This window comes from Osmerus mordax, chromosome 3 (genome assembly GCF_038355195.1).
Source record: "Osmerus mordax isolate fOsmMor3 chromosome 3, fOsmMor3.pri, whole genome shotgun sequence".
Taxonomy (NCBI): Eukaryota; Metazoa; Chordata; class Actinopteri; order Osmeriformes; family Osmeridae; genus Osmerus; species Osmerus mordax.
In genome coordinates, this window is record NC_090052.1 from 16,329,351 (window position 1) to 16,340,996 (window position 11,646).

An 11,646-nucleotide genomic window follows, 5' to 3' on the forward strand; every position below is an offset into this window, starting at 1 on the left:
TCAATTCTATAGTGTAAAACCAAATGTGTAACGTGAAGATGTGGTCATACCAGATAAGGGCCTCAAGGACACCTCAGGAGCAAGGAACTGACTTATTCAGATCAATGTTTATAGCTTTAAGTGGACAGGGCCTCAGGTGCGGTTTCAGCCTTGAAGACATTCCGTCTACCAAATGTCTTGATCCAGGATTACGTTACAAGGACAGTTAACAGTGTTATTTTACCATTACTATGACCATGTTTATTTTCCCTGACACAATTTTCAAATGTCTGTCTTTAGTTATCATTTCTAACAGAACTAGAAGGCTGGTCCAAAGTAAATGGCAAAAACAGTGCAGATGTCAGGTGAGTGGATGATGGCATAGTGTATATGGAAGAAACATCCAACAGATGAATTTAAATAACATTTACTTGCTCAAAAACAGCACATCACACACACAGACAAGTATGGCAATAGATGACTAATGACATGGCAGTTGTGAATATTCCAACAGACAATCTGAATTGAAAGATTATGCAGCAGCAGCAACTCTTGGGCCAGACAGAACATAAGTAAATTTACCATGATGCTGCATTTGGTCATATACAAAATCCCTCAAACATACAAACAAACAAACTATGAGCAGCAGTATCAATCTCAGAAACACCAGACCAAAAGGCAGATATATTTGAGAAACAAGAGATTGAGACTCCGAAGAAATCACTCTTATGTACACAGCAAATAACAGAAAGAAAATGAGTAAATTTAGGCAAAATGAGATTACAGAATACTTTTTAAGGCTCAAGTGTAATTGCAGTTCCCATAAATCAGAGGTAATGGGTTTTCACAATCAAAATGTCAACCAGATTATTCTTCACACACACACACACACACACTCACAGACTAAGAACTTCATCACAGACCAATCAGATGCTGCTAGCTTCACAAACACCTCCCACTGATTGGGTGGCTGGAAGGTCATCATTCAGTGGAGGAAAGAAAAAGAGATAAAATATTCATAATGTTTTAACACAGGCCCTGTCTGTCATCCATACTGTCATCTACTTGGCTAGAAAAGCCAAACTGCTATTTATCATTTTATCTGAGCCCACCCCCAACCGTCATGAACTACTCCCTCTACTGGTATGCAGGAGGGAGTTGTCATGGGAGGTTGACCCTGGCAGTTGTAACAGTGAAATTAAGGTCAAGGCTGCAACCAAGTGAATCGAGGGAATTATTATTATATTTATATATATAGTAGCAGAACAGTGCACCCTTAACTCCTTGCTTTACTAGAGCAAATCAAGTGCAGTGGTGATGAAACCAAAACAATGGAACGACAGTTTCAGCTGGCAAGAACTTCTGCTGACACAAAACCCTCTGCATATAACTTCTGCACAAAACGACAAGTGAGAACAGCTTTGAAAAAAAGACACGCCATGAAAGGTGAGAACTGAGCACACGTCACACGCCCTCCAAGTGCAACACAAACTCAGGTGGTGCAGATTACCAACAAACAAGATGGAGGGGCAGGACTCAGGGACAGAACAAGTGAAAAGTAAAAAGGCTGAAAGTATGAGGCAAGCTTTGGTTTCCAGGGACTGGAGGAAAAAAAAGACAGCAGTACAGCTGCAAAACAGTTCTATACAAAGCCATGGAGAGAGGCCTGAATCCTGTCCAGAGTATACACCCATACCACTGTAGAAGTAGAAAGAAAATCACCATCCCATCAAACAAACTAATTAACTATATCCACAAACATGGGAGGATCGATTTAAAAAATATATATATGAAGGAAACCCGTTGACACACCACACAACAGGAAAAAAAAATGGTTGAAAAAGGTTCAATTGACCAAAGGGAATATTTTGACTCAATTCAAATTAGCTCATATACGATGATTACACAAGATCATGCTAGTATTCAACATGAGGGTTTCCATAAAATAAAAAGAAATAAAAAATAAAAAGTTAAAATTAGTTTACAAACACACTGAAATCATATGTACAGAAACACATCAAAACTCCCATTGACTGGTGCGCAATTGTCCCAATAGCGATAGGCAGCAGCACCACACAGCACCCTCCAGGGGTTGCTAGCATGAGCTCACAGCTGAAAGCTGACTTGACCGCCAAGCTAACCATACTGATTGGTTTAGCTCAAGGGATTGCCTGGGAAATGATTGGCTACTTGGTACAGGAAGCGGGGGTTTGGCTTGGGTTAGAAGATGCGCTTGCGTTTCAGGTAGGAGTCAGCATAGTGACCCCCCAGGCCTTGGGAGTGCTGGCCCACGTAGGCGCCCTCAGGGCTTGGCTCTGGCGAGGGGATGAGATGGGAAAACAGGCGCTTGTGGCCACCGATTGGAGTCTGCAATTGACAAAGGAAATTCATTCGGTCAGAAAAGCTTTAAAAAAAAAAAATGAAAAAAGAAAAAGATTAAGTATGAATGGTGTAAAAAGTCATGCAATTGACTGAGGTTAAAATTACCTTCATCCGATTTTCTAGACCAGGAGGGTAACTGTTGTGGCAAACAGGAGGCATTCCAACCGCCTTCAGAGTCGGGAGGGCGAAAAGATAAAATAAATACAAAATCTTTTTTTATAAAGCATTGAGCGTGAAAACGTGCGGAAAAAGCCCAAAAGAGAACCCACATGCTGAGGTCGATAAGAGTCTCACAGCATTACCATTAAAAGCAGTGGTTGAAATGCATTTACAGTTTTGAATCATCTTCCTGAATACAGCCTTGTGGCTCTGGCACAGGGCATCTCTAAGCCAATTAATAATCAAAGTAAAAACACCAAGGTGAGAGATATCGAGTTAGTGCAGTAACGGCTTTTGGTGCGGGCAAACAACACGTTCATCAATAGTCCATTAGTACGGGCCGACTTTCTAGAAGAAGAAGGTGAGGCCTACCTTGTTGAGATGACTGGAGGGGAGGCCGTCGGGGCCGGGGCCTCCAGGCCCAGAGCTGAAGTAGGAGGACAGGGGCGGGCTGGGGGGGAAGCTGTAGGGGGAGGAGAGCTCACTGAACCCAGCCTGGTAGGAACGCTGCAGGGAAATAAGACAGGAAGAGTCAGGTTGTAGGTGTAGGGCAGAAGACCTCCACACTGAAACGAGAACAGGAACACGTGTGCATCTTACCTGCTGTCCAAACCCTATCAGAGCCCCGGTCTCCAGAACCTCCTGCTGCTCGTACAGGTGTGCCAGAGGGTCCTTGGGAGGAAGGGACAGATGGGCATCACATAGCAGAACCCAAACAGGCCGAGTGGAAAATGTCCCCCCTGATATTTTAAGCCTCTGTGAATATTCATAACTCGACATGATTTGGTGGTTTAAAAAACCGCTCGCAAAAGATACTCGCCACGGCTCAGCACTATCATAACAGACTTGGCAGTGACCAGCTATTGACTCGAGATGGACGTCGGTAGGGGAATCATCCCTAGTGGTCTCGGTGACCTTACTGACACAACAGGGTTCCCCCAGCATCAAAGCACACATCAATGACCCTGCATTCTGTCACAAGTCTCAGAAGGCCAGCCGTGCACAGATGGTCCATTGTGGCCAGGGCACCAGAAGGGAGGTGTTTACCTGGTGCAGCGGATGGTAGTCTGGGGTGTAGGACTCCTGGTAACGCAAGCTGTAGTTGGAGTGGATGCTGTGAGTTGCGCGTTGGTTGGACGCGTTGCCTAGCGTCGGTCTCTTCCTGTAGGGATGGGGCCGACAGCTCGCGCCTGCATTAGTGGTAACAGAAGCATGAAAGCATGAAAAGGTCAAGCCTAAATAAACCCTTGGCGGAAAACCGAAGACCGCAGAGAGATTACAGAGCAAGGAGGCACAGACATGGAGGGTTCCATCTGAAGGCTGACTCACCAGAGGAGGGGAACAGGCTGTGGGCATTGAGAAAGAGGTTCTGGGAGAGATTGACATCTTTAAGTGGATCTCCCAATATAGATAGCTGCAAGGAGAAAAGATTGTTTACTACATGTCCACAGGCCCATACCAGAGGGTAGAGAGTAGGGCTGGGTGGTATGGCCTAAAATGTTAATCACGGTATAAGTCGTAAGCAATGACTAACGTTATATATAACAATATTTTAGTTATTATTAAAACGTCATGACAATGCAATCCACACCCTAGGGGCTAATCTACCGCACTCGGACGGATTTAGATGGGTAACTCCGGTGTGTCGCATGAGTTGAATTTTCCAACTTTTGCAGTGCTTTGCCACGGAGGAGCGACTTTAGCGTTCAACAGAAGCCTACGTTTATGGGATTGCAAGAAAACAAATATTTGTAGTGAGTTAGCTATAAACAATTATTACATGGCTGAATACTCGATTCTGTTGGCCTACAATAAACATTTCACAATTCAAACCAACCTGGCATTGGATTTGTTAAACGCAGTCTGGTAGATTGTTCATATTCGCACACATGCATGGCTTTCAGGTGGTGAAATATATTTGCTAGCGTTTCCACATTTGGCTAGCACAATTCAACGACAACTTAAAGTAGGCTACCGTTTGTTGGTTGATTCCAGATAATTTGAAACCAAACCATTTCCAAACAGAAGAGGCCCCATTTTCTTTGCAATTCTTCTTTGTCCACTGGCGTTAATATTTTCAGACATCATTAACGCTTGCCAACAAAAGCAGTTTACTCCAATGAACGTTTGCTTCCTTTGGAGTTGAACTAGCTCGTTTGTTGACTTTCATTGGCTGGCACAATGCAAGCAGCGTCCATGTTTAAATGTGTTTTTTTTGTAAAAGATACAAATTTGGACTAGCCCACTAGCCTGCATCACTTGACTTGTATGTGATACCAAACAGAAACACTTTACTTACATTAATACATTTATTAATATATTGTGATATGGCAAAATCCATATCATGGAACAGCGTCACACCGGTATTCGCGCTCATACCGGTATACCGCCCACCCCTAGTAGAGAGGTGGTGTTAGAAGCAGTGTGGTTCATCCCCCCCCCATCTCACCGTGGGTGCTGTGAGGCCCTCTGCCCCCAACATGCCCCCCAGGAGGGGCATGGAGAGGCCATGCAGGGTGGGGGAGGGGGTTTGAGAAAAGCTGCATGGTGCTGTGGGGGAGTCCTGCTCCCTGCCCAGCGTTCTTCCCAGAGAAGAGGGCTTGATGGGGCCAAGAGGGTCAGTCTGCAGGTTGAGACCTGGAACTACACCTCCTGGGGGGAGAGGAAAAGAACATAAGATCGCCCTGCCATCAGAGTAACATAAGGCAACCAGGATCATGTGGCTTAGGCAAAGACACTAGTTAGGATAGACAGAGTAGAGAGGATGTCCAACCTTGAGCCAAGTCTCCTAGCAGATGGAGTCCCTGCTGGAGAGGCAAAGCAGCCAGAGGGTTGTCCCCCATCAGTCCTGCCTGCAGGGGGGAAAGAGGGGCCAAGGAGAACAGGAGGTCACAGATGGGTCTCATACACACAGCAACCTGGCTCATGAATTTTCTCCCAAGACATTTACTTACCAAAATGAGATTTTCCCTCAAAAAACAAAAACAGGTGACAAGAAGCCACGACATTCGAGTCCCAGAAAACACAAGGAAGAGCACTTACCAACCCAGGGTAACTCACAGAACCAACCACAAACCTACACATCTACCACCGCAACACAAATCAAACCCACTCCATGTTCACTCACACAAGGTAGTAGGCGGTTCTCTTTATTGTGCAGCACCTGAGCCCAGAGAAGATGATTCCCTAAAAAGGCTTGCTGATAGGAAAGGATTAGAAAGAAGATGGCGCCAATAAAAAAAAATAGAAAGGAATAAAAGATTGGAAAGGGAAGGTGGAACACAGACAAGCAGGATGGGAGTGATGGTTACCTGCTGGACTTGGGCCTGGTTCTGGAGGAGGAGTTGGAGGAGAGCTGCAGAAAGGGCAGGGTTGGCCAGGAGGGGCATTGTGGGAGCTGCACCGAGGAGACCTGGAGAACGAGACACCATCAGGCATGCAAACAGGTCAGGGGTAAAAAAAAAAAGGTGAGAAGGATACGGCGAACCCCCGACCCTAGGGGGTTTATTTATTAAATGTTAAAGTTAAACGGATCAATCTGGTGCACTTTCAGAGCAAAATTAAGAGGCTAGATCAATGTAGAATCTGTGCTCTTGTTAACAATCTCATGTTTTTAAACATTAAAACTAATGGGATTACCTGTGTTGAACTACTTTATTTTCTATAAGTCAAAACCATCACTTACTGTAAAGCTAACACATCCAATAGACATCATTTTTAATATTGTATTCAAATTCTTTCTACGAGATGATGTAAAATGGGTCTGTAAACCTCTCCCTTCTCTGCCTCTGATTGGCTGTGAGGTTTAGGCATTAGGAGTGAAGCACGGGTAAAATGCTGTGTTCATTGGATCATTGGATCTGCACGAATCACATAGGTTACCCATTTTGGTTTCAAAAAGGTGATTGAGGGGTACCATTAGCCCTCCTCACAGCACAACCCAGTGTCGGGGGGGGTTCAGGCTCTCACCTTGTTTCCTACCCTGGGTCATGGGGTTGAGCAGCATCTTGAGGGTGGCAGGGTTACTCAGCCCCGTGAGGATCTGCATGGCTGTGGGCTCTGGGAGAAGCCCTTTCCCTCGGTTCAGAGCCTAGCGGGGGAGAGGGCGGAGTCAGACAGGGATGGATGTAGTGGATCATTGGGGGAGTGGATTATTGGGGGGGGAGGGGGGGGGGCATCACTGTGGTAAAAGGCTGTACCATAGTCTGGGCAGCAATGAGAGCGGCTAACATGCTCCTCCCAGGGGGTCCAGGGGCACAGAAGGAGACCCTGATGGGGGTGCCGCCCAAGACCCTCGAGTCCGTCGTTCTCTGCACCTCCTCGGCCATGTCCGCCGTGGCAAACTCCAACACCGCGAAACGCTTGAAACTTCCGTCCTGTCCCTGAGCCAACTGAAGAGGAGAAGGCAACGGGTTATCCAAGTGAAGCCGCATCATGTCTTACTAGTGTTCTTTAAAAAAAAAAATCTGACATCTACCATAAATGATTAGCTATCGATGACTGATCCTTTCCGCAATGGTAAAGAGGCACCATCTTCACCACTTATCCTTAAAATCACTAGATGCCTTCAAGCCGTTCCCAAAATGCATCTAGTCAGAAAAACCCATAATATGGTGAAGGACATCTGATGTAGGCCCTCTTGTACTTGCTCTGGCAGCTTAAATGATGTGAATACTTCATGACTTTTCAAACCAGAGGATCATCGCTCAACAGGCTAACACGTCGAACTTCTGACCTGCCGATTAGCAAACAAGTGCTGAAATGCCTAAAACTTCCCCGGAGCCATTCCAGTGGATGGCATGCCCTCGCACTACGGCGTCCTAAAGTAGCTGAGTGGAGGGGTCACGGCGAGAGGGCGCTACTTTTCTCTCATTCCAGAAAGGCCTGCCGGGGCCAAAGGCATACTGAATGACACCACCTGGGAGAGTCAGGTGGTTATCGCTATAGAAACGACTAATTCTCATTGCTATAGAAACTGAGTGGCCACAGGGAAAGCAGGGCAAAGGTGAGGACCACAAAGATCTAAAAACAAAAGCTACATAGAATTTCTTTTAGAATGTTATGCCTCTAATGCGCTAAAGAACTTAGAATGTAGCCCTCAGACGAGCCACTTGAGTCTTACACCAACACAATTCAAACTGAACAGGCTCCATCACCAACACACGTTTCAGAAGGACACTCAATGATGGAAACATCCTCCTGCTGACATAACTAGCAGCAGTTAAGTACTTAACTTTTAATGAGCTACAAAAATAAGTGTGCCAAAAGCAATTACACTGTCAAGTATGTACCAGGCATATTGTGTTTGCTACTCAAAAGCAGAGACAGGGTACAACAACATGTAGTATTCATGAGCCCCTGACACCAATATTTGCAGCGCTTTCACCCTGCACAAGAAAACGTCTGACTAAGAGTGACGATGTGTGTGTGTGCGCACGCTCATTCATTTGACCTGGCAGAACATGGGCGCGTGCGTGTCGGCCAGGGCGTTGCGGAGGTCCTGCGCCGTCAGCAGGCTTGGAGGCAGGCGGTCCACACACAAGCATCTGGAGTGCAGCAGGGGGTAGGTGAGCGAGCCCACCTCGGTCCAGTGGACGTACAACATACGAGAGCCCAGCTGCTTCCCCAGTAGCTCCGACTTGGCCTTGGCAGCCGAGTCCTTCTTCATGTACTCCACAAAGCCGTAGCCCTTGGAGTGGCCAGTAGAGGCACTGTGGACCAGGAAGCAGCGCTCCAGGTTGCCAAACGGTCGGACCAGCTCCTCAAACTGCTGCTGACTGAAGGCGTGAGGCAGGTTGGCGATGCACAGCAGAGCATCTGTGGGCTGCAGCTGCACAGAAATCTCCCGGTCCCGCAGCAAGTGTTGGTGGAACTCTTTGATGGCACACTGCGCCTGCTCCCCATTGAGCAGTGTGACGAAGGCTGAGGGAACAGAGAGAAGAGAACATACCCTAAGATGTTGCCAAGGAGTGAGGGGGAGGTTACATTAGCCACATGCAGAGCGAGTGAGGGTGACAAGCTCAAAGGCGGTGAGTAAAGCCTGCTTGCCTAGATCTCACAGAAACCATGCCTCCGTTCTGACACCAGTCAGTTTTATGGTGGTGTTGATGAAAGGCAAGGTTGGTGATTTAAAAGTGATATTGTAATCAATCCGGCAAGTGGCTTCTAGTACTTCAAATGGTTGTCTAGGATAACATTATTTACATTGAAAGTGAAGCTATTCAACTTCACATCAGCCTGGTATGAAAATCGACCACCAGTGCAATAATGTCTATAATGAAATACAATAGAAATCATAAACTTTAAATACCTACTTAAGTTTCAAAATGTTAAATGGTCAGACTTGCCTGTTCCCTTGTATTTGTCCACGAAGCAGTATTTGAGATCATAATTGCTCAACATTTCATGCACCTCCTGTAATAGACAAGTGTGGCAATTACAGTACATCCAAGTATACAATTTACATGCTGTTTAGAAAGACAACTGAAAAGACAATTTTGTGGTGTCCATCAAGTTTCCCATCAAAATACATAAACTACTTTTGACAAAAGATACATTGTGATGTGCAAATCTTTACTTAAGCTCTAACAATACAAAAAAGTTACTTCATAATTTACAGTATATATAAATAATGACATTAACAAAACATGACTTGTTAACGTTAACTGATAACAGGCCTTTAGCATTTCAAGAAACAATAAAAGTCATAGCTACAGCGCCTGTGGGGAAAAAACTAGCTTATTGTTGTAGGAGATATAGTAACAAGCTGCCACAATGCTTTCCCTGTTCCACAAACGAACTGCAATGCTGTCTAGCATTTTCTGAAACGTTTTGTCTTTACGCCTTCAACCTTTTGTCACTGCAACTCCCGTTCCCATCTCGAACTCCCAATATACACCCATCCAAACAATGCCATGCGCACAGGCCACCATTCCCCACGAGTCAGGCATGTTCCGAAATTTGTGTCTATGATGACCTAACTACAGTTTATATTAACGTCGTTCAAACTTGGAAGGTTTCTACTTAGGTTAAACAATCCCCTAATCAACTTGTCAACTAAAATCTGACAATGTAACAAAATCAGCCCTTCATTCACAAATGCAAACCACAATTGAAGGTTGTATAACCAACAGATATTTATGTTTACGTTCAAATGTTATGTTAACGTATATTCACTTTCAGCACATTAAACAGCCATAAGTACGGATAAGTGGTTGCTAGTCATACACATTTCACCACGCGTGATTACCGAGGCACCATCATTCACACACGGCACAGGCCGTGGACCAGTTGACCACTCCAATCCTTGCCTGCTACTAGCCATCTAGTACTACTAGCTTCTATTCTTGGGCAACTTTGCCGTGACTTGTCAACTTTGTGGACACGTACGCTGGCTAACTAAGCAACATTCTGCCTGGTCCGTAATAATAATGCTGGCCTAAAAAAGGCATGTGCACTTGTTACACACGATATGGTAGTGCAGGTTTGTCCTCGGTCAAACATGTCATGGCCTGGACCAGCTAGCATCATCCTACTGTGTACTGTCCTGACATTGGACACGAGTAATTCAGTCTATAAAAATGAGGAGCATCTTAAATCAAACTTACCTGATTACTGACGTCGGATGGCAGGTTTTTTATGATTATTTTTCTACGATTATAAAATTCTCTACGTGTTCTCTCCAAACGACTCTCAATCTCTTCAGGGCTAAGTGCTGTCAACTCTTCGTCGACCCTTCGTGGACACTCATACCCCGTGGCTGAATCATCGTCATTCGCTTCGAGTTCAGAATCCCCGCGGTCATCAAAACTGAAGTTTTTGTGCTCAACGGCGGGGTCGAAGCTTTCGTGAAGTGGACGGGTTGTAAAATTGAGTTCTGCTGGGGTTTCTTTTCTGGCAGCTGAGCTAACGGACACTGCGGCCGCCATCATTCAGCTCGGAAGTTTACTCACTCTAACAACACCGTACCGGATAGATTTGAGCAGTTTAAACAATACACACATGGGCGAGACTCGGCTTCTCATTGGACGAGAGAAAGATGCTTTTTTTCTGCAACGCAACGTAACTGGAGTGTGCTGGTTTTGTATCTAAATTCTGGCCGGCTAATCAAGTCGTGGGCGGAATTTGCACTGGATAGTCCCCAATTGTGACTTTCGTGGTGTGACATCGAGATACAAAATGGGATCAACGCAAACGAGTAATTGCATACACATGCAGATAACAAAGTTGGACAAAGCTGAATGGCATAATATAGCTAGCCCTACGTAGGTGGACTCCGGCTTATAAATCGTGAGAAAGCAGGCAGAGGCGGGTAAATGGACGGGCTTGCTGGATAGCCTGTCTGCCATCAGTACATTTCCAGTCATTTCATGGTTCAAAACATGACTGCAATGCATATTATTTGTTCCTCACAGTTAGTGTCTTATGATGCGCCTAATATTACATTTCAGAGATAGAAAACGTCGACAAATAAAGTATTCGTGATTTCCAGAAAATCACGGATACAAATTTGGCTGTTAACCAAAATATATTCAGGTTACATTTAAATAATTAATAAAGTGCAGTCTCTCAGCTTCAATTTGAGGGTATTCACATCCAAATTGATGGGAGGGTTCAGGAATTACAACTCTATAATATGTAGTCCCCTTTTTTTCAAGGGACCAAAAGTTAATTGTACAATTGACAAAAAAGGTGTTTCATGGACAGGTGTGGGTTAGTCTTTGTTATTTCTTAATCAATTAAGCAAGTAAAAGGTCAGGAGTTAATTCCAGGTGTGGTATTTGCATTGTGAATCTGTTGCTGTGAACCAACATGTGGTCAAAGGAGCTTTCAATGCAAGTGTATTAGCCATCATTAGGCTCGCTCAGTCCGCATAGTTGACAAGTCACGTCAAGAAAATCCAACACAAATAGCAGGAACATCAGTGGCCAAATTAAAAGTTTGGTACATTCTGAGAAAATGCACTGGTGAGCTTGGCAACACAAAAGGCCTGGACGTCCAAGGAAGACAACAGTGATAGATGATTGCAGGATCCTGTCCATTGTGAAGATAAAACCTTTCACAACATCCAGCCAAGTGAAGAACACTCCAGGAGGTAGGCATATCATTATCCAAGTCCACCATAAA

The 11,646-nt window shown here is 45.0% G+C and overlaps 1 protein-coding gene across 2 annotated transcripts; it reads right to left on the minus strand.

The window, feature by feature from the left end:
• Window positions 1-232: 232 nt before the first annotated feature.
• On the minus strand, window positions 233-10,451 carry raver1 (ribonucleoprotein, PTB-binding 1). 2 transcript variants are annotated; one of them, XM_067233638.1, is made up of 15 exons: window positions 10,128-10,451; window positions 8,868-8,934; window positions 7,973-8,442; window positions 6,720-6,911; window positions 6,490-6,610; window positions 5,832-5,932; window positions 5,648-5,719; window positions 5,294-5,372; window positions 4,970-5,172; window positions 3,850-3,934; window positions 3,568-3,710; window positions 3,121-3,192; window positions 2,893-3,027; window positions 2,467-2,529; window positions 233-2,346 (listed from the first exon to the last, which is right to left on the minus strand). In XM_067233638.1, exons 1-15 carry the CDS (start codon window positions 10,449-10,451, stop codon window positions 2,200-2,202), a joined length of 2,274 nt encoding a protein of 757 aa, XP_067089739.1. In that variant the 3' UTR covers window positions 233-2,199. The 2 variants fall into 2 exon arrangements, with proteins under 2 accessions (XP_067089739.1, XP_067089740.1); XM_067233639.1 differs by lacking the exons at window positions 233-2,346; window positions 2,467-2,529; window positions 2,893-3,027; window positions 3,121-3,192 and adding an exon at window positions 3,402-3,439.
• Window positions 10,452-11,646: the final 1,195 nt, after the last annotated feature.

Excerpts from the sequence above, each read along its gene's own strand:
- raver1 (XM_067233638.1), bottom strand. The coding sequence starts at position 10,451 with ATGATGGCGGCCGCAGTGTCCGTTAGCTCAGCTGCCAGAAAAGAAACC. Across the intron at positions 6,611-6,719 it reads TCATTGCTGCCCAGACTATG|GCTCTGAACCGAGGGAAAGG; the intron begins GTACAGCCTTTT and ends CTCCCCCGCTAG. Across the intron at positions 3,935-4,969 it reads AGGGCCTCACAGCACCCACG|CTATCTATATTGGGAGATCC; the intron begins GTGAGATGGGGG and ends TTCTCCTTGCAG.